A 26,351-nucleotide genomic window follows, 5' to 3' on the forward strand; every position below is an offset into this window, starting at 1 on the left:
CAAGTGCCATGGACCAGGGGAGGTAGGTCACCCCAGCGGGACAAAGCTTAGCAAAGTGCCCAGGAGGCTCAGCCACTGAAGCCCCAGAATCACACACAGTAGTTGCTGCTCCAAACCTGCTTCACTCGGCGGTGCCCCACGGTAGCAACTGCATCATGTGCCATTAAAATGTATTTTTTATCGTTGACATTTGCCAGACGCCCTCCTCATGGGAGGCAGGACCAGGAATTTGGGGCATTTTATCAGCACTGCTACATCGGTTAACCCTCTGGTTTCCGTGCTGGCCAGGTTGGCCTTCAGGTCCTACGGCCCTCTGAGCTCCTTTCTTTCTGCCTGGGCTGCCCCTTCCCTGGGTTGGCTCTGCTGGCTCCCACCCTTCCAGGTTCCCAGAGGCCAGGCTTGTGGCTGCAGCTTAGTGCAAGATTTAACCCTTTGTTGGCCAGAGTGCCAAGAGAAAGGCCAGAGTCAGACTCTTCATTGGCAAGTTTTGGTTGAAGTACAGGAGGGCTCTGTGTTCATCATACTTAGAGGCTGGGACAGCCCATGGAGCAGGCTGCGGACATGGGTGGGCCAGGGCTGGCTGCAGGCTCTGGCCTTCCCCAGGCTCCTCAGTTTGGCTTGGCAGCTCTGGTCAGCAGGAGTCAGCCTTTCTGCCTTCTCTACTAGCCACCACTCCTCAGTGACAAACCTGTGGACCCTCTTGGGGTAAGCACAGAGCTTCCCAAATCCCAAACCAGATCCTGTAGCTGGGGCCTGTCCAATGAGAAACTCAGAGTAAGACTGAAGACCTAAGTGCTATGGAGGGAGGCCTGACATCTGTCTTTTTCCAGGAGCCTATACGGGAGGAGTTGCTCTGGGGAAACACCTCCCAGTCCTTGCAGGTTACTTTGTCACCCTGCACTATTCACCATGCTGCAGAATCCAACAAAAGATCTAAGTTCCCTGAAGACCCAGAAGCTGAACACCTGGGAGGTGGCCTAGGTGTCTCCAGGAATACCCGGATTCCTGCCTCTGCACCTCTGCACGTGCAGTTCCTCTGCTGTGCTTTCTTTTTCTCTCATTCTCTCACCTTCTAGGGCCATCTCTCTTCCAGGAAGGCCCAACCCATCTGGGAAGGCTTCCCAGATCCTAGGGCCTACTCCCAACTCCCCGTTCAGCAACTTCTTCCCCATGCATTGTCTACCTGGCTGCTTCCCATTTCTTCTGGTCCCTTCAGTTGAATTACAGACTCCTCCAGAGAAAGAGCTGTATCTTTTATTCCTTTTGCACCTCCAGGTTCCTTGACCCCAACACAGGATCTAGCGGGGCTGCAGGAGTTAGAAGATTTAGGCCATGACTGCAAAGCCTCGTGGGAAATGTCAGCAAGCCCCTCACTTCTGGTCTTTACTTTGCTCACTAGAAACGAGATAATCTCTAAGGCATCCTTCGGGTCAAAAATTGAGATTGAACACATACACAGACAATCCTGTGCGCACTCCCAGGCCAAGCTCCCCTGTGCAGGACCAGTGTCTGGACGCTCTGGCTCTCCTAGGCCGGTGGCCAAAGGGAGAATAAGGACAGTGGGCTGACACAATTCCCAAACAGAGGAAACAGGCACCAATACTTCAGTGAGGTTGTGCAGGACCCTTAGGACTGATGGCAGAAGCCACCTTGCCCCTGTGACAGCCAGGCAGTCACAAGTCCTCTCAGTCTGGTCAAAGTCCTAGGCATTGCCATCAACTCCCCTTTTCCTCAGTGCCACTCTCCTCCAGGTCCACTCAGCGACCAAGTCCTGGGAGCCTATGAGACAGCCCCTGTTCCCTCTGGGCACCCTGGTCCAGGTCTGTCTCTGGCTGAGCTGCTGTGACAGCCTCCTCTCCACCCCATCTGCTGTTTCTCCATGTTCACCTGCTACCTCCTACTTAGAACCTTCTGGAGATTCCAGAGAAACTACTCGATTGACAGCAGGCCCTTCGTATCCCCTCACCTGACCCCAAGCCTCCCACTGGCTCTCCTGCCAGTGGTTCAATAGATGCCTTAGATTCAGAATGCCACCTTCAATGGGTCCCTCTTGCCCCATGGGATACAGGCCCCTGAGACGAACACCCTGATGAGGGATGCAGAGGCAGCCAAACACGCTTCTTTGGGAGGGAATCAGACTGGCTGGCAGGGAAGCCTGGGAAAAGAGGAACTGCCAGCCCTACCAGAACCAGCTGGGAGCAAGAAGGGGTGTGCCATCAGCCACAGAGAAGGCAAGAAGATCCAGAAGCCTCTGTGGATCTCTATTCAGCAGCTGCAAGTCCTGAGCAGACTTTCACCCTTCAGCCCTTGAGCTCCCTATCTGTAAAGTGGAGGCTTGGACTAAGTGGTCCCCAATACACTGCCCAACTCTGATGGTCTGGAATCCAGGACAGGTGTCTACAAGAAAGTCCCGCCCGCTGAACCAAAGCAAATGTAAACTTGAACCCTAGTCCCATCGGCCTCGGAGAATGTGAAACCAACTGGATGACGCACACACCTGGCTTTGCTTGGAAGTTCCTCAGGCTCCACATTAAACTGCTTTGCCAGAGTCTCACATTTATATTTGTAGTGGAGGATGTGGGGCCAAATGGGCCAGCCACGTCAACAAAGCCACTGCATGGCTGGGCCCGTCATCATCACTGTTTTACAGAAATGGGATTCATTATGTTCTGGCCATAATTCAGGAGCCTGTTCTATTTTAACAATTGCAATAGCGCCAAACATTCATCTCAAGAGCTCGGCATAGCGTGCTTAGCCGTGGAGATCCAGATTTATCTCCATTAGAGTCACAGAACATTAGGGCATGGAGAGGCAGATGATAGAGATCATTCTAGTCCAGCTCCCTAATTTCACAGATGAGGAACAGAAGGTCTGGGGTGGAAACATGACTTGCCCAAGGACACACAGCTGGTTGGAGACAGAGTCCTGAGCAGCTTCCAAATGGCTTTTGAAAGGGTGCATGCTGCTCTCAACAAGCTCAGTAACCAGCGATAAGTGTCAATCAAACACTGTAAGAGATACACACCCACCAGGCCCTATCATCCCACAGAAAACAACATATCTGGATGCCAGCCACACAACAGTGAGGCAATATCCGCTTGGGTACATATTAAAATCAGATTCAGCTGGTTGTTGTGGTGCACACTTGTAATCCCAGCAGCTCAGGAGGCTGAGAGAGAAGGATAGTAAGTTTGAGGCCAGCCTCAGCAACTTAGAGAACCCCCTCAAAATTAAAAAAAAAAAAAAAAAAGGAAGGGGAGGGGGATGTGGCTCAGTGGTAAAAAAAAAATCCCCAGGTTCAATCCCAGTACCTGCCCCGCCCCTGAGAAAACCATATGCACTCTACATCAAAATTTATTTTCTAAGCAATCAACAAACATATGGAAAAATGTTCACCATCTTTAGTAATAAGAGAAATGCAAACAAAACTGCACTAAGATTCCATCTCACCCCAATTAGAATGGCGATTATCAAGAATACAAGCAACAATAGGTGTTGGCGAGGATGTGGGGAAAAAGGTACACTCATACATTGCTGGTGGGGTTGCAAATTAGTGCAGCCACTCTGGAAAGCAGTGTGGAGATTCCTCAGAAAGCTTGGAATGGACCCACCATTTAACCCAGCTATCCCACTCCTCGGCCTATACCCAAAGGACTTAAAATCAGCATACTACAGAGATACAGCCACATCAATGTTCATAGCAGCTCAATTCACAATAGCCAGACTGTGGAACCAACCTAGATGCCCTTCAGTTGATGAATGGATAAAGAAACTGTGGTATATATATATACAATGGAATATTACTCAGCCATAAAGAATAATAAAATTATGGCATTTGCAGGCAAATGGATGAAATTGGAGACTATCATGCTAAGTGAGATAAGCCAATCTAAAAAATCCAAAAGACGAATGATCTTACTGATAAGCGGATGATGACACGTAATGAGGGGTGGGAGGGGGGCAAGAATGGAGGAAGGAGGGACTGTATAGAGGGAAAAGAGAGGTGGGAGGGGTGGGGGGAAGAAAAAAATAATGGAATGAATCAAACATCATTACTCTGTGTAAATGTATGAATATGCAAATGCTATGCTGTTACTCCATGTACAAACTGAAACAACATGTATCCCGTTTGTTTACAATAAAATAATTTTTAAAAAATTTATTTTCTAAGACTACCTTCTCCATCATCTTCTTACCCTCCCCAGCCCCGCAGCAAAGAGGTCAGAACAGAAACAGGATCTACAGCTTAAAAAGAAAAACAAAACACAAAAAAAACTGAGACCCATAAAGGTGAGCGACTGATGTGAGGAAGATCTAAACTAGAACTGAGTCAGGGAGTCCTTTAGTCCACTCATGAGGCCTTGGTCAGACAGGTCTTCAGCCTCAATCCCAGGGCAGCAACCCTGGGGTTCCCCAGGGTGCTCAAAACCACCGCCATGACTGCCCAGATTCACTGAGCATATCCCAGGTGCCAGGATCAGTGCTAGGGATTCAGGGACATCAACTAATTAGTCTTCACAACATCCTTGCATGTTGATCCTGGGTGTCGTCATTTTAATAGCCAAGGGACTGAGCACCAGAGAGGAGAAGGCATTTATTTGCCCCACACCAGAAAACAGCTGAAGCAGGGTCAGAATCAGCACAAATTTCCAAGCCTGCACTCTTCTCACCTGACCGGGGAGGGTGGGCCTGATCTGGAGTTCTGTAGCTCTGAGAGCCCAGGCAAGGGCTTGGCACAGTGTCAGGGCTCAGCGAATGCAGGAAACGTGGGCAAAAAAAAAAGGGAGAGAGATCCATAGCTGTGAGTCCCCACTGGCAAGTTAACAACACAGCTTCGGGGGACAGCAGTCCCTGGCAGAGGAAGTGCTCCTCTGTCTAAACACCACCCCTGTAGCAGCTCACTTACTGTCTTCCGGCACCCACTGGTTTTCCAGACCCAATGCTAAGCACTTCGACCCGGTGGTGAGAAAAACCTTGTGGTTTATTATCTAAGGAGGAAGTCACACAGTCATCCAAAAATCAAACAAAAATAAATGGTAAGAAAATGTAGTGGAAGAGAAAGTGCATTTATAATGGTGATGCACAAGATGACATACTTAACGAGAAACACGTAGGACCTCAAGAAGGACAGCTGAATACACTCTGAAGGACAAAAAGACGACTTCAGCAGAGAGAAGGACGTTCCTATCAACCCTCCCAGAGTAAATGACTAGCCCAAGAGCCAACCTCATTCACAACAAAGGACATAACACTGAAATTGATATCCATGTTTCCCTACCAAACTGGCAAAAATCCAAAAGGGTGCCCTCCCACCCTGTTGGTAAGACCACAGTGATGATGAGAATACATATCGGGAAAAATCTTAGGGAGGGCGAGTTGGTAACATTTTCAAAATTTCAAATCCAAATGCCCTTTGAACAGGCAATTCATTGCACAAATATGCTTGGCAGAGTGCAAAATAATGTATGTCCAAGTTTAATCCAAAGAGGGAAATAGAAAAACACCTAACTTCTTCCATAAGGACTGGAACCACCATGGGATAAAGCTTCATGGAACCATCATGGGATAAAGCTGGATGTGGCTGTGCTAAAGGAAGAAGGAAGCTCTTAATGGATGGAATGATCTTCAAGACATGCTTACAGAGCAAGGAGCAAAAGCTTTGGTATAGTACAGTACCTTCTGTGCATAAAAGAGGGGTTTGGGGGCTATATATTCTGCCTGTAGGTACACAGAAAATGCTGAACACAAATTAATAATACTGGTTACCTAGTGGGGGACTGCAAAAACTGGAGGGAGGAGGAACAAATAGAGGGAGATATTACATTGAAAAACATATTTTTAATTGTGATTTATTTTTAAACCATGTATTTCCCATTCAAAAACCAATTAAAAAAATTTTGTTACTTTTAAAATTTTTCTAGTTGGAGATGGACACGAGACCTTTGTTTTTTATATTTCTTATTTATTTGTCTTTATGTGGTGCTGGGGATGAACTGAGGGCTTCACATGTGCTAGCCAAGTACTCTACCACTGAGTACAACCCCAGTCCCTCAAAAATCAATTTTAAAGATGCAAATAAGCATTAAATTACATCTCTGTTAAGTATGATGAAAAGGTGCTTAATGCTCTGAGAGCATGGAGTGGGGACCCTGAGTCTCCTCACTGAAGAACTGGCATTTGAACTTGGATCCCAAGATTTAGGAGGCAGTAACTAGGTGAAGAGGGTGGGAAGATCATCCCAGGTTCGTGGGAGGCAGGTCGGCCAGTCAGAATCCAGGTGTGTCTTTTAGGAGCATTTGGTCATGTGTTTCAAAGGGTCCCTGTTCTAGGCCCCACCTGCCACCAAAGACCAGCTCCAAGCCCAAGCCCTCACCTGGACCCTGGGCCCTTCCTCAGACAATTAAGAAAAACAGCATATAGAGGCAGGGAGTCTTGGAAGATTCAGAAACAAGTCAACTATGGCTGCTCTACACCTCCCACAAGCAGACTCTCTTATCCTGAAGTTTTTATTAAGGGTGGGTAGATACATGGGTCTCTCAGGCACCCACGGGCTGAGGAAATGGGCTGAGTTGGATCTCCAAGCTAGAAGGACACTGAGTTCACCTGGCAGACCCCAGGATGCTACCACAACCATGGGAATGGTTCTCCACTTTACTAGGATTGTGGCAGTGCCAGCTCACACCTGGGGCTGGCCCCTTTCTCAGGAAGAGATCCCAACCCCGGTAAACTGCCAACAGATGGCAACTGCTAAAGCTCCTGGGATACTACAAGGATCCCAGAGGAAAGTCCAAAGAGACTTTTCTGGAGAAAGTTCCTTGAGGTCTGGAAGCTTTTAGGGAAAACTAAAAATGTGGAGGTGAGCCGTAAAAAGGAAGGACATGTTTAAGGCAAGGTCACAGTACAAGATGGCTCTCTCCCAGACTCCTGCACTGAGAAACCAAGAAAGATTTCTTCCTCCCCCTTCCGTGGGAGCTCACGGAACAGAAAGTCAAGGTCCTCAGGGTTGCTTTGCGCTGAGGAAGTTTGTGGACCTCCATAGCCCTTGTCTTGTCGGCCAGAGATTGCTCCCTCTTCAAGGATGCTCCAAATAGCTGAAGATAAGACAGCTAGAGCCCTGGGTCAAGAAAGGTGTGAGACCAGAAAGCAGAAAGATCAGATCAGAGCGCTGCTCCCTTCTACTCGGCTCCAGAGACAATCTCCTCAATTCTCATGCCTACAGCACAGGGGGTACTGTAGCCAATAAACTGCAAGTGCCGGGTTAATGTGGGGAGGAAGAGAAAAGAGAAGTCCTGCATCCCATCCCTCAGGAGAGAAAACTAAGTTAAAATGTGTAAAATCTCTATTGCCAAAGGGGTGAGCCCTGGGCAGGTACAGCCAGGGGCGCCTCCGGCTTTATGAGCATGACAAGCAGCCCCCCGGCCCAGACTTAAGAGCACATACAGGGTTATCACACACCCTTAGGGAACCAGGTGGAGCCACCAAGGAGGTAAGACAGGCTGGGGAAACCTACTGCTGGACTCTGAAGGCCAGATCTCTCTCCTACTTTCAAAAAAAAAAGGCCTGGTTTTCAACCCTGGATTCCCTTCCCTCCAGCTTTCTTCAGGGGGCCAGGGAGGTGGAAGGTCCTCAAAGCATCCCTGCAGCTGGGAACCCTGAAAACAAGCTGATTCCAAAATCCTCTCCAGAGGCTTGATCCCGAGGTACTCCCAGCCACCCGAACAGGCAGTTCCTGCCAAGCTCTGGACTTACCCACAGTCTGTCCCATGGGGTTGCATGTGCCTGCATCTCGGTTGCCTGCTGCCACTGCAGAGAACCCCGCCCCCAACCTTTTGGGACTCGTGCCACAACCTGGCCAAGCAGAGGAGGTCAGGCAGGAGTCAACTGGGAGCAAATTCCTGGCCACGATGGAGCCCAGGAAGACCCAAGAAGCCCCTTTCCTCTCCTTTTAAAGGCCCTACTGCTCTGGAAGGTTGGAACTTGGCTGACCCTTCCACTGGACATCTACACCCTGCATGGCAAAGCCTATTATAAAGACTTGTAAAACACAGGGCCTTAGGTGTGATCCTTATCACCACAAAGACCTGTGAAACAGGTAAGTCAGGCGGTAATCAGGTTAAGTAAGCATCCTCCTGGTAGCTTACTCAAACATCACCAATGATGGAGAACTGAACACTAAGAAATTAAAACTAGGAACTACTTACCAGTTACCCACTTAATCAGAAATGAAGCACTGCCGGCATTTTCCAAGAGGAACTACCGTTCACAGAATCCCAATTTGCACACAGATCCCCAGAGACAGAACTGAGGCATAAAAGAGGGATATACCTGCATACATCCCACCTGCCACCCTCACCCTGAGTGTGATGAGTGCAGCACTATGTCCCACAGCCTCTCCCGCCCCTCGCTCCACCACGCCCCTGCCCTGCACTTCCAGAGTAACCTCAGGAGTCCAGAGAGGCAGGCCTGAGTCCTGGCAGAAAATACCAGCTCTCAGGCTTCTGTTTGCCACACACTTGAGCTAAAAATTTCCACATAAAATGCTCTTTTTTGTGGGTCTGCCAGGGCCAGAAGGGGAAAGAATGAGCTTGGGCAGCCTGGATGGGACGTCAATAGCAGCATCCCAGGGGCTTCAGAATCCTTTCATGAGAGCCAGATCCCAGGCAAGCCAGGCAGGAGTTGACCCAGGAGCCAGAGCAAGCCTCCCTTCAGAGGCCAGGCAGCTCTCAGGCCAGACACCCAGCACGCACCAAAGAGGAGCTTCAGAATTCATTCCCAAAAAGTTTACTTGCCTTATGTCACACCCCAGCAAGAACAGATCTGGGGACACTGAAGCTGAGAGATCTGACCCATCAAATCAAGATCATCATCATCATCATCATCATATTTGCTATTTATTTAGAGTCTCATATCTGCAAGGTGATTCCAGAATGCTCTCTCATTTAAGCTTCACTCCCCATGGCCATCTCCATCATTTCTTTTTTCTTTCTTTCTCTTTTCCTCCCTCCTTCCTTGCCCTCCCTCCCTCCCTCCCTCCCTCCCTCCCTCCCTCCCTCCCTCCCTTCCTTCCTTCCTTCCTTCCTTCCTTCTTCTCTTCCTCCTGCCCCCGCCCCGTCATACTGGGGTTTGAGCCCAGACACACTCTACCAGTGAGTTACATCCCAAGGCCTTTGCATTTTAATTTTTAAAATTTTGAGACAGGGTTGCTATGGTGGGCCTTGAATTTGCAGTCCTCCTGCCTCGGCCTCCAGAGTTGCTAGAATTACACCACACCCGGTTTCCATGTCTATTCTGCAAACAAAGAAACGGAGGCTCAAAAGGGTTGAGATCTTTTCCAGAGTCATCAGGCAGTCAGTGGGAGGGGGCTGTGTTCCTTCCACAAACCAGCCTGTAGCAATAAGGCCTGTGGCGGGATCTTGAGAGTCAATTCCCCACATCCCTGTCCCACCCCCAACGCTGTCCCTGGACTGGCCTCCCAAGGCCAGGCAGTCCTGGTTCTTACGTGGCCAAAGGGGTCCAGGTGGTTGTTTGTCAACTTCAGCTTCTGGAAAGAGACCAACTGCCGCATCCAATGGGCCCCAGTGGCAGGAGAATCTGGGTGGACATAGAGCCTTCCTGGCATGGCGGGCTCAGCCTTCCCTGCCACCATCCTGCCAACAGAGCAGACAGAGTGGCAGCAGCTGATTACAAGGGGTCTAGTGAAATCCAGATGCCCCATCCCCTCTGAGAGCAAACCCCCAAAACAGCTGCTGTTCCCATCCGATGTCAACTGAGGACTTTGGAGTAGGAACAAGGATGGGGGAGAGAGTGCTAAGGAAGAGAAGGTAGAACAGTTTTCAACCTCTTTTACTTCACTGTAGCACAGAGAGAGATGATGAGGAAACGTGAGATTCAGATGAAGGATCGAGGTTAATCACAAAGATACCGTGGGAAGACTTAGGTACTTGTGTTACATTTATAATTTGTTTATTTTCCTTTATGCAATGCTGGGGATTGAACCCAAGCCTCGTGCTCGGTAAGCGGTTTACCACTGAGCTACATTCACAGCTATTTTTATATCTTATTTTGAGACGGGGTCTCACTAAGTTGCTGAGGCTCACCTTGAACTTGCAATGCCCCTGCCCCAGCCTTCCGAGTCATTGGGATTTTAGGTGTGCGCCACTGTGCCCAGCTTATATTCATAATTTTTAAATGTTATAAACTGTACTAGCTGGAGGGAACTTCTCAAAGGGCCTAGCCAACTTTTAAATTGCTTACCCCAAAAAACAATGCCAAGAAATTAATTAGTAGCTGGCTCTCAGCCACAGCCTGCTGTGAATTCTAATCTAGGCTAAAGAGAAAAGAAACAGAAATGTCACCCTGGCCAGGATCTGGCCACCAAATCCTGCCTCTCAACTCCATCTCTGCCAGTCTCCTACCCCATGGTGGAGCCCAGCCCCTTGGCCAGCTGCACTCTCCTTGAGCGAGCCCTGCTCTGAGCTCCAGAGGCAGAGAGCACTAAGCTGATGCAAAGTAGGCCGCACTGACTGACGTACCTGGCTGGCCCCAGTGGTCTGGCTCCTCCACCTGCCTATCTCCCAGGCCCTTGCAAAGAGTCCTCCCATCAGACTTCCACTAGCAGCTTTATTCAGTCTGAAGGTGGACATACTCTATAGCCAGACAAAAGAGGACATGAGTGGACAAACAGAAGAGAGCCACTGCCAGCCAGGCATGAACCCCAAGTATTAAAGAACCCCAAGAAAAAGGTTCCCATCCTCCTCTCCAGTGAAATAATGACAGAGGCTGAATCTTCCACATTCGTGTTTTTCCCATCACCCAAAAACATAGTCATCAAGTTCTGATTGTGCCTGCAAGGAGAGCATGAACCCCAGAAATCCACAAACACCTAACACTGCAGCTATTTTCAGTTGGAGCCCCACCTGGGCAGGTGTGCAAACACCGGCAGCCCTCCCTGGCCTCTACAGCAGGCAGGAGACTTGAGGCGTGGCTCTGGGCAATAACATGGAGTAGTGGGGGGATCCCTGGGCCGATGTTGTCAGGGTAAGTGGGAAGGGAAGTTGAGGGAAGATAGTCCCGGGCCTCTTACCATTTGTTGTCACAAAACTTGTAGCGGTGGTCATCTGCAGGGACGATGTCAATCAGCAGGATGTACTTGGTCTTGGGGTTCATGCCTGTGACTTTTACTTTGTAGCTGGGGAACATCCTCCTGGGGGAGTCAAGGGTTGAGATAGAGCATGGACAGAGCACCAGGAGAGATGGTACAGAGTGAACCAGGGCAGACAGTGCCCTTTTAGCAAGAGATGGTGGCCCTTATGGTAGTTATGTGGCACCTGAGCCCCCACAGCAATCAGCCTGTGTCCAAGAAGACAATTTACATGGTATCCCAAATTCCCCTCTCCCCTCAAGTCCCCTAAGACTGGGGCCCAGTGTCTGTGAGCCACTGAAACACAGAGGCCCTGGTCAGGTTTGTGAGAGATTTTAACACCAAACTGGTACACTAGCTTGTACATAGGGTGCCAGAACACATGACCCAAAAGCCCCTGTCAGCTGCTTCTATACACAATGAGAGGTCTCCTTTATGTCCCATCCAGTGGAAACCCTGTGAACTTTCTAATCCAACTCATGGAAAACAAGAGTGTGGCTGAAAGCTCTGCTAAGTTTGGATTCCTCCTGTGTGTTCAGCAGGGGTATTTCTCTGCGAACGCCTCACCTGGGCCTGTGCACCTAACTGAAATCAGGAAAACTGGGTCCAGGGGCACAGATTCTGAAACCACCATGCCATAGTCCACAGCCCGACTCCACCACTGATGACCATAAGCTGTCGGGCAACTCCCTTGGGTCTCCTGTGCTGTGGTTTCCCGATCTCTAAATTGAGGATAACATCACTAGCAAGATCACAGACTGCCATGAGGATTAAATGACTCCACTTGTGACTATCATCACTGATCCCTCTCTGCTTCACCCTCCGTGAGTCTGCGGTAATACCTGTTTCTATGAAAATGGATTCACCAAAAACCAATTCCAGTTCCTACAGCCCATGCCGAAGCCATCCAGGATCCTGAGGCTCAGAGAACATTCTAGAGAAAGGTTTCCCAGACCCGTCAGCACATACACACATATCTGCAGGGGCACAGCTCCCTCCCCTGGTCACCAGGTCCCTGAACTTCACCTCCAGAGGAGCAGAGAGTCTTCCTCACACTTCCCCTCAGCTGTCCCCCATCTTCCACAAAAGTGCTCTTGCTGGCAGGGATTGAAGCAGGATACAAACCTAAATACTGAAGACACTAGGGAAATGGAAACCAACCCACCCTGAGCTGTCACACTGCCCAGCCAGTCTACTCCAAGAAAACCATCAGCTGGTTGCCTGCTTCTCACTAACCCAAGAGAGTATGGGGACCTTCACAAAAAGCTGTCCCAGACATCTCAAACAGATCAGAGTCCCCATTTTGTTCACAGGGGTACCAGCTTACCTGGGTAGGACAGGGCTTCCAGAAAGAATCAAGCTGACAGACCCTACAGCAAGCCCCTCCAGGACCCTCAGACGGAGGGAGGGCTCAATTCCAGCCCTGGCCAGGCCCAGCCTGTGCCTCCTCTCCTGCTACAGCAGAGGCCTATGAGCGCCCTGCAGCGGGGAAGAGGGGCTGTGCCCGGCCTGCGCATACAGGCATACAGGCGCATGTGCAAGAACACGTGGTGCAATGCGCATGTGTGCCGTGCCTGGAGGGCGGGGGTAGTTCTAGCTGCTAGTCTAGGGACTTATAAACCGTGTGGAAGAATTTGTCTCAGATGTCAATTGAAAGCATTTTCAAATGTCCACCCCACCCCCTCTCCAAGGATATGGGAAGTGAGAAGGCTCGGGAACCCAATCCTGCCTCCTGTTCACCAGCCCCCTGCCCGGCCTGGGGGCACAGCTGGAGCCTACACCGCCCTCTTTCCTGGCTCTGCCTCTCTCAAGGAGGGCCCGAAGCTGAAGTGGGGAGGGCAACAGCTGCCTGGCCTTCCCCTCAGGGAGGAAGGAAGGCCAAGAATCCTGTCCCCTCCAGTCCACCATTTTGTAACTGCTACAGAAACAGCCACAAAATGGTGCAGCCCTGGCTGTGCTTGGGCTGACCTGGCACCTGTGACCCGAACTCAGACTGTTTTCTCCTGTAATCACTCCAGGTGGCAACAGCAGAGGGCAGTCACAGCTTCCTGCCCAGACCAGTGTGCACACAGGGGGCCAGGAGGAAATGGCCTATTGCCACTTCACCAGTCTTCATAACCCAGATGGAGACCAGGCTAAGGGACCCTATCCTTCCCCTCCTCCTCCCTACTACACTTCACCTCAGCAGCTCAGGAGGCCAGGGGGACATTGACTGAGTGCTTATTAGAAGCCCTTTTAGGAACCTGTACTCTGCTTCTCAAGGCTTGGAACTGGTATCTTGTGATCTGGCCCCTCCGGGAAGAGAGACAAGACTCCAGACAGAAAGTAGTCTCAGGGTGGTGTTAGGGCATTGATGCAAGGAAGGAGAGTACCTCCTAGGCTCTGCCTCCTCTGCCCACAGATTCCCGTCTTCCTGGGGAAGCAATCCTCAGACTCCGGGAGGGCAGCAGGAATAGCTGGTCTAGATGGGGTGTTCCAAAGCCTTTGGCTGCAGGCTGAAGTGGCTGAGGCTCAGGAAGCTCCATTGCCTTCATGGAAACAGATGGCCAGGTCTCTGGCAGGGCTCAGTTTCAGCAGTGCTTCTGGGACCATATAGAACATACTATGGGGGCCCAGAGCTCTTATCATTCCCCCACCTAGGTGGCTCCATGAGGATGAATGGCCCAGCCAGGGTGGAAGAAGGGCTGCATGGGAAGGTGAGACACACCTCCACCCATGGCATCTATGTGTCCTTGGTTGTTAAGGGACTAACTTGGGAGGCCAAAGGCCGGACTTTGAGGGTTTTCATCAGATCAGCATGACTCAGGCAACAGAGGCCAGGCTAGGTTTGAGAGCTGTGACTTCCTCTTGGCTCCACTGGCCAAGTAAAGGTCCTCCCTAATGAAACAAACGAAACCAAGGAGTAAGATGTAAGTTACTGCTCTGATTTATGACATAAAATGGACCTGAAAACCAACACCTTCTAGGGAAAGGAAACCTCTGTGGGTTTGGGGGCCGAGTGGGGAGGACCAAAAAGAGAGGCACGGACTGCGCCATCTCCTTCTCCCTCTCAGGCTCTGTCACTAGTGCTCGCTGGCTGCTGGCCCCAGGCTGCCTGTGCTGTCCCAGCACCCGCACACTCCCTGTCCCCTCCAGGCTTCCTGCCCCGCCCACTTCCCGCGACCCTCCTGCAGGCTTCACGCGGGACCCGCGCGCCCTCTCGCCGCGCGCCGCGCGCCCTCTCGGTGCAGTCCCAGGTCTCCGCGCCCCTCGGACCCGGTACCCCCAGACAGATGGGGCGCTCCCCCGGCACAGCACACGCGGAAACGTCTCCGCCGGGGGAGTAAACAAGCTGCCTCCCCGCCGCCCGCGAGCAGATGAAAGCCCGGGTTTCTCCTCTGATCCTGACACGGGCTCTGCCAGGGTGCGGGGCTGGAGCCTTTTATCTGCTTCATACTCGGAAATGGTTTTAGAATGAGCTGCTAAGATAAACGTCCTCGGACGTTTCTGGGTGTTGGAGGTTTGCGAAGCCCGGGCAGGGGCTTGGGGGCATTTTGATTTTGGCAACAAATCTATAAACGCGAACTCATTGAAGAGGAAGGGGACACACAAGTGATCGCTGAGCTGAGGGAGCCACGCGGCTCCCGAGTCAAAGCGGTTGTCAAATTCAAGGCGCGGACCTTCCTGCCCATCCCCAATCCCGGAGCCTGGGGTAGAGAATAGAGGACCTGCCGGTCCCACCCGATTCTCTCCGCTGCAAACCCACCACAGCCCGGACTTCCCTGGGACTCCGGGTAGGCTTCAGAAGCAGCTACCTGTGCCTTTCCTTAAATCCGGCACAAAACTAAATCTAAGGGGTGAGAAGTCTGGAGAGTGGTTTCCATGGCGGGAGTGGTGGTGACTGGCAGGGCACTCAGGTGGCTGGTATTGTTCTCTTCCTTTTTCTGGATGGTAGTTACATGGTCTGTCCCTTTTGTAAAAAGTCTACAGAGCTGCACACTTAAGATTTGTACACTCTTCTGCAGAAATGTATTTCAATTAAAATTATGTACACACACACACACACACACACACACACACACACACACACACACACACCTTAGAGCCCAGAGTCTGAAGGGGGCGGAAAAACTGCAGGGAAAAGACATGGGTACACTGGAAACTCCAGCCATCTTCTATTCCTAAAGCCCAGGGGTCTTCAGGAGGAACACTGGTAGGATGGGAAGAGGCCAGGGCTCAGACACCAAGGCTGAGGTTAGAGTGGGGTTAGAGGTGGGGTGCTGTCTCTACCGAAGCCAAACTTTTTGTGGCCAAAGGATTTCTGAGAGCACCCTCCAAGCTACTCAATTGATTCCCACTACACACACACACACACACACACACACACACACACACACACACAGTTTTTTAATTTACCCAAAGCATTTTTAAGAAATATTTTCCCTGAGGGGAGGAGCAGAGTGAGGGTGTGTGGAATGGATGCTGTTTGGGAAGGTCAGTTGCTTCTCTTAGATTTTTTTAAAAGGCACTTCCTTTTGATAGACTTTTGCTTTCAGAAAATACTTTAAGAAGAGATCAAAGCACTCTCTCCCCAACCCACTTTCCCAGTGTCTTCAACCCTTACTTCTCTTATCATCCACGCCACTGGGCTCTGACGCTCTGTATACAGAGTGAGGGCAATTGGCTTTGAAGCCCCGGATTAAGCCTGGCCAAATCCTTGCCTCAGAATAACAAACAATACAGGTTCAACAGGAGTTCTCATCGGTAGTTCATTTTTCAAACGCAAATTCACTGTCACTAACACAAGCAACATTGAACTCAACAGGCTATGAAGGCTGATAGTGGAGATTTATCTGGTGGCAAAACATGACCTAGGAGTAGGGCAGTCAGACGGTTAGGAAATTTTCATTTTTGGGAGGTTTATATTTAAATTTTTGTGGAGCTCACTTTTATCTGTGTTTGGGAGAAAATGCAGTTTCTCACATGTATCAAGCTTGGCAGCGATGTGAAGTCTGCTCTCTGCAGTTACCAGCATGAGCCCTCTGGGTGCAGGGGCCTGAGAGGGACAGAAACTGGCTGGGGAGCAGTTTAGCCCACATTTTATACCTGACATTAGGGGTTCCTGAGCTTTCAGGATTTGGTATGTCACCTTGTAGTTGGCATTTTATTCACCAAATGAAATTGATGATTCAGTCTCTAGTCAATGAAGGGGACTCCTCTTTCCAGACTTTCAAAGACCCAGTGGGCTCAGATGGGAGGCTTATGAGCCAAGAACTCAAACTGGCTTGAGAACATTCTGCATTCCCTTTTCCAGGAACCCTTCTTCCCCCACCAGACAGTACGTTATCATGTCCCTAACCAGTCATGGTCTCTAGGGCAAAACAACAGTCCCACATTAAACAGGGCCCTGCAAAAAAAAATGCAGTCAAAGGGATTTCTCAAAGCTAGGGTCTTGTTCTGGATGTGGGGTGCATCATCTGCTTGGCTTACGTAGGCCTAGCAATTGCCTAACTTCCCTGCAATTGGTTTAGTTTACGTTCCCTAGGTCCTCTTCCAGTTCTTGCAGTCTAGGAATCTATGATCCAAGGTTTAGGAGAAAGGTCCAGGCCATCTGCTAAGAAATGAAACTATCCCAGAAAGGGTTCTGGTGGAGACACAGAGTTTAGGGGAACAGGGAGAGGCACAGGAAAGAATGTTGCAGGGCCACAAGCCCATACAAAGCAAGCTGCATCCAGAGGCTGCCTTTGCACAATCACCAGATAAAAGTGGTTTCTGAAGACATTGGGGTGGAGGCAGGAGCTGGGGTGCAGCTCAGTGGTACAGCAGTGTGCTTACACGTGCAAGACCCTGAGTTCAATCCCCAGCATTAAAAAAAAAAAAAAAAAAAAGTGGGAGGCCATGCCGGAAGAAATGGGGTCCATGAGAATGGTGGGGTGGGGGTAGGAAGAATGAGGCTAGTAACTTTCCTAAGGACTAGATCTGACCCAAAGATAATTTTCTGCCATAGAAATTAAAGGCTGTGACGAATCCATAATTGGCCAACACCATCACAGCCTTCCCCCCCCCCCCCCTACTGAGGATTGAACCCAAGGGTTTCGCATGTGCTAGGCAATCACCCTACCACTGAACCCCATCCTCACCCCTATTCATTTTGTTTTTAAAATGGGGTCTCTCAAAGTTGCCCAGACTGGCCTGGAACTTGTGACCTCCTGCCCTCAGCTTCTGGAGGAACTGGAATCACGAGTGTGTGCCACCACGCCCAATATATCACCCTCATTTTGAAACTATTATCATCATTCCCTGAGGTCCCTCTCTGAACCATTGTGAGGATCAGGCACAAACATCTGCTTGAAGCTGGTCACCTTTGGAGTGTGTGTGTGTGTGTGTGTGTGTGTGTGTGTTTTGGAAGCAGGAAGGGAAGAGGACCCACACAGGTGCAGGAAACCTGCTGAGGAGAACCACAATTGCCTTTTGTTTAAAATGGCAGAGGCCAGACATACCCAGAGAACATGTGAGCCATTTAGTTTCAAGAAACAAGGTTATTTCTACTGCCTAAAAATGGAAATTCTTGATCTTTTTCTTTTTTCCTTCCCTCTACCTCATCAGCACAATAAATAAATGCCCCTCTCAACACCTGTAATCCACTTGACAATTTACCCAGCACCATCACATGATCACCTGGTTGGAGTCTATAAATAATCAAAAAAAGGGAGGGCAACAGGTACATCTATAATTACCATTTACCTGACACCACAGAGCGACAGGAGGCAAAGTGCCCAAGTGCGCTCAGGAAGAGGCAGGGCTTGAAACACCTCAATGACTACTCCACGTGGCACCCTCTACCAAGCTCCCTCACGCATCCTCTTCCTCATCTCTAAATGCAGCAAACTCAGTCCTGAAACAACCTGCCTCCTTGCTTAATAGAGGTCCTGGGTAGCCATGCCACCTCCCTAAGGCATGAGTGTGGCAAAGTGTCCAGACCTCTTCTCTCAACAAAATAAAGCTTTGCAAGAGCCTGCCAGTGAACAGAGAAAGGAATGAGCACAGCACCCCTCCACCACACACAGCAAACCAGACGCTTTGTGTTTCTTTTGAATAGCTCCGTGCTAGGTACTTTACAAACAAGAAGGACCTTTTCTGTTACAGGTAGGGGCAGGCAGAGACCCCTAAGTCCCCTGTCTGAGGGTTGTAGAGAAGGAAATAGCTGAACAGGAACACTCCCCCCCGCATCTCATGATTTGATTCCAAATCCCTGGCTCTTGATGGTTTACCATCTTATTTCTTTAAAATCCCAATTTGGGGCCCACAACCAGGACACTCTTACACCTAATCTATCCCTGGGGACCAAAATCAAGTGTGTACATGTGGAAAGCACAAAGGGTAGGGAGAGCATTCCAGAAACTGAACTTTCCAGCATCTACAGCAATCTCCCCCCACCTGTCAACCATTCTCCTGGGTCATTCCTGCCCCACCCCAGACACCCCATCCCAACGAATCTCTGTCATCTGCCATCTGAGTCTTCCTCCTCTCACTCTCTCCTCCCCGTTCTCTCCCACAGACACGAGCACATTTTAAAGATGTTTCCACTTTATAAATCATCCTTCTCTGGCAGCCACCGAGCGCTGCCCCAAAAAACACAGAGTCCTACCGGTACCTTCCCCTCTACCCAGGAGCAGTTTGGAAACAGAGGAGCAATGCCCCTGGGATGAAAGACTTGGGGTTCATTTTGCTCCTGAGAAGTTATAGAAATTGAAAAACAGTTCCATCCTGTCCTCTTCTACCATCTTCCAGAGAGCATCTCAGAGGTTCCCAATTCAAGCAATCAGAGAAACCCTGCAGGTCCCCAAAGAGAGAAGGACAAAGCAACCCTGCAGGAGGGCAAAAGGATTGGGAATAGCCATCCTCATTTGCATATCATTTGCGCGGCTCTGCCCCTCCTCTCAAACCTTGCAGCTGCACCCTTTAAGGGATAACCCCCTGAGGCTTTGGCTGCAGGTTCCAAGCTGTTGTGGGATGTGGCCCTGAGATCCAAGTGTTGGACAGGACTCCCATGAGACCTCAGGCTGGGAATGAAGAGGATTGCTAACGAAATCCCCTAGAGATGATTCCCATTGCTCCCACATGCCAACCACCCTCCAAGTAAATCTCCCACCGCTGACCTGCCCGCCTTGGTGATGATCATCTCAGTGCCCGCTTCGTGGAACTTCTTCCAGAGCTCCTTCTCGTGCAGCCCCACCTTGATGTTCTCGATGGTCTGGGGAGGGGGAGGAAGGGAACTCATGTCTGTTTGATCCACGGCTCCAAGCGGAGCCTTTGGAAACCCGAGTAGTGTGCAGAACACGCTAGCACCGAAGCCCACGCCACGAGACTTCGTTCCACAAAATTATTTGGAGCCATTGGTGAATTTAAACAATTTCATCAGTGGCCCAAACTCCCTCAGGGTCGCACCTACAAATGGACCTGTAGAAGACACACTGTGACCGGGCCAAGATAGACGACACTCTTCAGCCCAAACAATCACTTCACGTGGCTGGCCATGGGCAGACACACGGACACCCCGAGAGACACGGAGAGGCACGCACATGCCCGCGACCAGGTGCGCACCCGCAGACAGCGCACAGATTCACACAGGTAGGATTCTGTGCATGGTGATCACCGGGTTATCACCGGGAAACCTCTCAGCGACGTGCGCTGGGCCTCGAAGCGGCGAAAGCCGCTCCTGTGAGCCACCAGGAAGGATCCCGCTCGCTCCCAGGCTTTCACCCCCGGCCTCTCGAGTTTTCGGAACCGAACATTTGGCTCCGGCTCGCTCCCCTTGCATAGGGATCTCCCTCCCAAACCAGCCCCAGAGTAGCACTGACGGTTCGAAGTGGAGAAAGATCCAAAAAAAACAAGAGTATGAACCTTGCCCAGTGGAGACCCAAAAAGCAGACAGTCTCGGACGCAGTCAGGTTGACCTGAAAGAGTCCTGCCCGCAGTCAGACCGAATGACCCGCACAGGCAGACAAACCGACGCTCGCCTACCTGACGGCTGGCCCTTCCCTACCTGCTCTGCAGCTGCGACGTCTGCGCCGGGGCCTGGGGGACTGCCGAGCGTGGCTCCGCTGAGGCTGGGCGCGGCCAGCGCGGGCTCCGGGGCGTTGGCAGTGTTGGCCGAGTTGCCCTCCCCGAGCGCTGGACCCGGGGCCCGGAAGGCCTCCTCACTCTCCGACAGGCCCTTATCCTGCAGCATCTCCTGCGGGCACAGCACACTCCGAGTCACTCGACCAGAACCACACTCGCCAGGGGCCACCGCAGCGGTCTCCAACGGAGCAGGGGTCTTCGTGCCGGGCGTGGAGGCCGCACAAGCTCACGTGGACCCCGCCCCCTTTTGAGTTGGGGGAGGGAGCGTGAGGAGAGGGCAGAACCTTCGCCTCCTTGCTCAGGGTTCTGGACCTGGAAGGGTCTGTCTACAGTTCAAGGTCTGCCAGTCCTTGGGTGTGGAGACGTGGGATGAGCGGGTCTGAGAGAAGGACCGCCCTCTCCGCGTAGCCCCATTTGCAACCCCAGTCCTTCCTTTCTGCTGGGCAACACAGAACCGAGATGTAGGCTTCTAGGCTGATCCCAAATAAGTGGAGGGCAGGCCCGACTTTTTGTCCAGGGCAGCCAGAACACTTCCTGGACTGGCAGAAGAGAGTCAGTCCTGGAGGCAGGGCCCAAGGCTCCAGAAGCTCCACACCTGCAGAAAAGGACTGGAGCTGGGTGGGCCTTCAGGCCTCTACTTCTTCATCTGCTCTCATCCACCCATTCAGATGGCACTCAGGTAGAGACTTCCTGAACCAAAGGCTTCACTCTTACACATTCCTACCAGGGCACAGCACCCTCACACAGCATCCTACTCACCCAAACAGCTACACTTTCTTAGGGCTCCTTTGATTCTGGCTCTGAACTTTGCCAGGACCCTCCCCAATCTGTCCTTGCATTCATACCCACTGGTGCATTGATCCAAAGGAACCAAACCCTTCCTAGCTAAGGACCAGGCCAGTAGGGTGGGTCCAGTTCATAAGTCTGTCTTGCCTCGGGGCATAGCACTATTTCCCTAGGTGCCTGGGCCTATGCACCCTCCTACCCATGTGTCTGCTCCCAGCCTGCAGCTGGTCCTGGACTACCAGGAGGAGCACCCAGCTTGCAAGGATCAGCTAGCTGATGCTGCGTCCCTCAGGGTTGCAACCCTACACTATCTCTGCTTCACTTCTACCTCCCTGCTCTGGTTAAGTTCTGGTGATCTTTCTGTATGTTTGACTATCTTGTGGTGGGGTGCCTCTTCCCTTTTTTCTCCTACCTTCTTTCTGTTTTCTCCTGGATCTCCCTTGGCATCCCCAAGCTCAGATCCCTCACCCACCCTGTTCAGGAAACTCCCCATCCCAGACTTAGACTCTAGCTCCCAGGGCCTGGCAAAGTAAACAAGCCAAGTGCAACCCAGGAGATAAAAAGGGGCCAGGGCCAACCCCGGCTGGGAAAAGCCCATAAAGATAAGGCTGACAGCCTAGCGGGTCCTTGGCCACAGTCGGCCTGGAACAAGCCTCTCAGGACGTAGTCGGCCCCATCGTAGGCTCTTTGAACCACGTGCGGGTTCCGCTAGGCTGAGCCTTCGAAATCCAGGAGCCCCCAAACGGGGACGCTGCACGACTAAAGTAGTTGCGCGCTGGAGCCAAGGCACGGTTTCCACTGTATCTGGGCCCCAGCCAGCATAAGCGCCCGCAATCGGCGCGTCCCAGGTGCCCGGCTCTCGAGATCGGAAGGAGGGGCTGCCTCGAGCGTTGCGGACCCGGCCACTAGGTCCTCTGAGGGGTTCTTGTCACACCCGTTCGACTGGCGTCCAGCACTCTTAATCCAGCCCCACGCAGAGTACGTCCACTGAGCGTGTCCACTGACGCGGGTCTAGTCGCTCACACTGGCTACAAAGGTTGCGCTGCGCTCTCCTTCCCTTCTCGGGGTTCGCTTCCTCCTTTTCTCGGTCCCGGAGCCACATCCTGATCTCAAGACAACTTGCCCTCTCCGAAGCTCCCTGACAATTTCCTTTTTACCCCCAGCCCAACTGACTCGGAGGGGCAGTCCCCGCTGTCCCCTCGGACTCTGAACCCCAAAGCGCTCGGATGCTAGACCGCCGGCTCTCGCACTCAGCCAGGGTCGGCGGCCAGCGCTTGCCGCAGCCTCTGAGTGGGTCCTTCACGTCGACCCTCCGCGGGCTCTGCTCCCTCTGCGCTTGGGTTCGTCGCTTTCCGCAGCCTTGTTTTCCAAGGAGGGCAGCGTTTTTCTTTTCACTTTTAGATCAGTAAAGTTGTTTCTCTTGCACTGGGTGAATTGATGTTTTATACTATTTTTAATATTTTAATTGTGCCTGTTATCAGAGTAGTACTGTAGTCACGAGTAACATTAAGAATATTTATCCTACTACATGAATTATTAGTACTTTTTATCTTTAATACTGTATGGTCAAATCACTGATTTGATTCGTTAATTTATCATTATTAAATATGTTGTTACTTTCCTATCACTGCTTCAGCATTCCAGAGCCCCTGGCAGATTAGTAACTCTGTTGCCAATATCTAGGTAGATTCAATGTTCCAATAGGTCACTTAATCTATCCTTATTTTACTTTTACTCCTTTACTTTTAGGGATCTAAAATGTTTCCGTTTCCAGCTCTTTATTCTGTTTAGATTTTGTCACGCTGCCTCAATAATTGGTTATTTGCCATAACTTGTAATATTATTGTTCTTAATATTCACATTAATTTTATTCACATCCTTATGATATTTCTTGTTACTTTATCATAATTTGTTTCGTTAAGATTGTTCATAATGTTCCAGGTATTATTCTTCATCACATCATTACAATATCTTGTTACTTTGTCATTATTTGTAAAGTTACAGATTTCAATTCACTAGTTATTTTTCATCACGTCATTACTTCTTGTTACTTTGTCATAATGTGCAATATTGCTGTAGCTCAATACTCTGATTATTTTTCATCACATCTGTACCATACTTCTTATTACTCGACCATTATTTATAATGTTGTTGTGACTATTAATACCTTGGTCATAAATTGTCATATTACTCCAGCAATTCTCATTACTGCATCCTTACTTATATTACTATTGCTCTTAAGATTTTTGTTAATATTTAATAAATCAATACATTTTATATTATAGTATATGATAGTATTCTATCAGTACTAATAGTATTTCCCTTCGTAGTATTTTTCATTGTTCACCTTTTGCCTAGTTTGTTTCCTACAATTGCCTATATTTTAGTAATTTTTATAGCATTACTATTTATGTTTTTGCAATTGATTTTAATAAAATAGTTCTTACATAGTTCCTGTATTTGGAGTTATTTTGTCTTTAATTCTTTTACTGTTGTGATTCATTTGATTTTGAAAGTGACTTATTTATTATTATAAAGTTCAAGTATTTTATCAGTTATGCTACCTAGCCCCATTTCTTTAGTAACTGCTCACATTCTGATAATTTTTGATCACCCATCATTACTTATATATAATGTCCCTTGATTTAATTTTGATGGGTCTGTTGTATGAAAGACTCTGAAGTCCAGTGTTCTGATCACTCACATTTTTGCATCGATTTTTGCCACCAGTACCCAGGCTATCTTCCGTGGCCTTTTTTCTCTGCAACCACCAATTTCAAGGCCACCATTCCTCCTGTCACAGCTTAACATTGTTCCTACGGTGCTGGCTCTATCGTGTCTATACTACTGGATCCCTAAACCCGATTAGTCCCGTTACTCGGGAAGGAGGGCTTGCGCCCCAAACGCCGGGTAGCGGGCCGAGGCAGCTGCTAGACCTGAGGCACTGTCGTCGCCCTCCTTGCCGCCTTGACCGTCCCGGAGGTTCTTACTCTGGTTGTGTTACCTGCCCCAGCTCATCCTCCTCTACCCTGTAGGCAAACCCTGGGCTGTGGGTGTCCTCAGTCCCGCATGCCCGACTCACCCCCATCCCGCTGGAAACGACACTCACCCTAACTGCGCTGCCGCATGCGGAGGCGCCTGCTGCCCGAGGTCCACTGCAGGCTCGGGTCCGAGGAACGTAGGACAACCCGGGCTGCAACTCGGGGCACCAGATCAGGATAGCGCTGCCGGTCGCACCCTCGGGGTCGGACACATCCCGGCTGTGGAGCGGGCCCTTGATCTCCGAGGCTGCACTTTGGGGCCTTAGCTCCCTCTTCCCTCCCACCCTCCCTCCCGCCCTCCGGGGCCGCACGGCCCCCCCTGCGCTGACGTCGCCGCTGTCAATCAGTCGGCACCCGCCGCCCCCCGGGGAGGGGGGCTCTGGGGTCCTCCGGCTCCATCGCCCTGTCGGACCCCAAACCCGGAGCCGGCCTCCAACTCCTCCACCGCGCGGCCTGGTGCCCTCCCCGCGGCCCGCGGCCGGGCCGACAGTGCAGGGGCCGGGAGCCCCGCATGGTTTAGATTAGAGAGGCGGGAAGAGAGGGCGAGCGGCCCTGTCGCGCTGCGCGGCTCCCACCCGAGGATTGTCAAGTAGGACCGCTCGCCCGGCGCCGTGGGGCCCGCAGATTGGGGTGCTCTACGGCTGGGCCTGGCTCCTGCCGGGGACCACTTCAGGCAGCCACTTCCACGAACCCCCCACCCTCGCTCCGACCCGCTCCCCGTAGTACACGCAGTTCATTTGGAAGCCCATTTCCCAGGGTCGTGGGAGGGAGCACACGCTCTCTATAGCCCCACGGACCCTGCACCCACCGTGCCCACCCCAATCCTCACACCTGCAGGCTCCGGGCACTGGGCACTCTGCTCCCCCGGCCCTCCTCCTCCTAGCCGGGGGCCCGAGAGCACCAGACCCGGCCTGGAGCGCCTTGGAGTCGGTAGCGCAGGTCACCGGTGAGGGCAGGCCCTGTGCTCGGGCAAGGAGGCCCAGTGGCCGAGGCCGGAGCGGCGGCGCAGGAGAGGTGATTGGGCCGGCCTCTGAGTTGAAGCTCAGGCCCGGCTGCAGGGTGCCAGGCTTGACAGAGCCTTTTGGGGAGACTGCCGCTGAGCGCCAGGACTCCACCAGCAGGTCCCCTAGATGCTGCAGAGCTGAAGACGAAGCCCGATGCCTGCTGCTCCAGTTTAGGAAGCTGAGATGGGGGAGCGTTCTGGTCGGTGTCAACCCAGCCTCTGCCTCAGAAAGTGAGGCCGGCTCAGCCGCCTAGACCTCCCTACCTAGTCTGCCTCCCTCTGGATTCACCTACCTCTATTTCTCAGTGCACCTTCCCACAGGCCCCTGAGACTCCACAGGCTGAGAGATCCATGTGGATCTCAGCCCATGCCCCAGTCTTACAGTCTGTCACATGCCCATAATACCTGGGCAAAGACAAACCTGCCGACATATCCTCAAAGGCCCCAGGATTCTCCATCAATAAGGATTCCAAGATTGGTCCCTCAGTTCTCAGCGTGGGCTGTATCCTTTCCTCCACTGGGGTCCCCAACTTCTGCAATCAGTCACTGTTCCTTTCCAGATTCTGACCCTAGGATTAAACTGAAGGGAACAGCATGGGGAAATTCTTTTCCTAGATGGAAAAGAATTTTCTAATGCTAGAAAATGCAAAGCCAGCATCAATGCTTCCCTCACCTCCCTGAACTCAAAGGAGGAAGCAAAACACCAACTCAGAAAAGCCAGCTGCTGCTGTCAGGAGCCTGTGTCAACTCAACAATTGGCCCAATGCTCAAGAATCCCTGTCACCCCCAGAGGTACCAGATTCCTCCACCCCATCTTTCCTTCATGACTCCTATCTTGAAATCCCAGGCCAGGGAAGGAAAGTGAGATCTAAGAGAAGTGGAGAAGCTTAATCCTTTCCCAATTCTGCCTCCTTCTGGAGTGGAAAAAGGAAAGGCCCTGGTGTTTCAGAAGATGCCTGGGGAGTCATGTTTCCTGCACCAGGCAGAACTGGATGACAAACCTCAGCTTCTGCTCCCAAGCCCCCTCCCATGCCCTCTCCAACAGCCTGCAGGGAAGTTCCTTGCAAATAAGTAGTGGACAGCCTAACCAACCAACTACTGTGTGCAATGGTGAACAGGGAGAGCAGTGAATCACCAGGTACTATAGGAAGACTAGAGTGAAGCCAGACTCTGGAAAGAATTTGACAGTCATCGGAGGAAGTTCATAATGAGACCATGTAGTGTAGCTCTTAAAAACAGAAGGAAAAAATAGACTGGAGCATTCAATGAGTGCAAGTCT

General features: G+C 51.1%; 1 protein-coding gene across 4 annotated transcripts in view; it reads right to left on the reverse strand.

Annotated features, from left to right (window-relative positions):
- The window catches only part of TBX4 (T-box transcription factor 4), a 31,883-nt gene extending 6,690 nt beyond the window's left edge, over window positions 1–25,193 (reverse strand). For 2 of the 4 annotated variants that reach the window (XM_079131415.1, XM_079131413.1), the window contains exons 1-5: window positions 24,138–24,331; window positions 20,166–20,354; window positions 19,279–19,373; window positions 11,084–11,203; window positions 9,500–9,647 (exon numbers count right to left, since the gene is read on the reverse strand). In XM_079131415.1, coding sequence (XP_078987541.1) covers window positions 9,500–9,647; window positions 11,084–11,203; window positions 19,279–19,373; window positions 20,166–20,351 — 549 coding nt within the window. In that variant the 5' untranslated portion in view covers window positions 20,352–20,354; window positions 24,138–24,331. Of the gene's footprint in view, window positions 1–9,499; window positions 9,648–11,083; window positions 11,204–12,467; window positions 14,238–19,278; window positions 19,374–20,165; window positions 20,355–24,137; window positions 24,332–24,900 lie in introns of those variants that run through there. The other 2 variants (XM_079131414.1, XM_079131416.1) reach the window with 2 other exon arrangements.
- Between the last annotated feature and the right edge of the window lie 1,158 nt (window positions 25,194–26,351).

The sequence above is a fragment of the Sciurus vulgaris genome (assembly GCF_902686455.1).
Source record: "Sciurus vulgaris genome assembly, chromosome: 3".
Taxonomy (NCBI): Eukaryota; Metazoa; Chordata; class Mammalia; order Rodentia; family Sciuridae; genus Sciurus; species Sciurus vulgaris.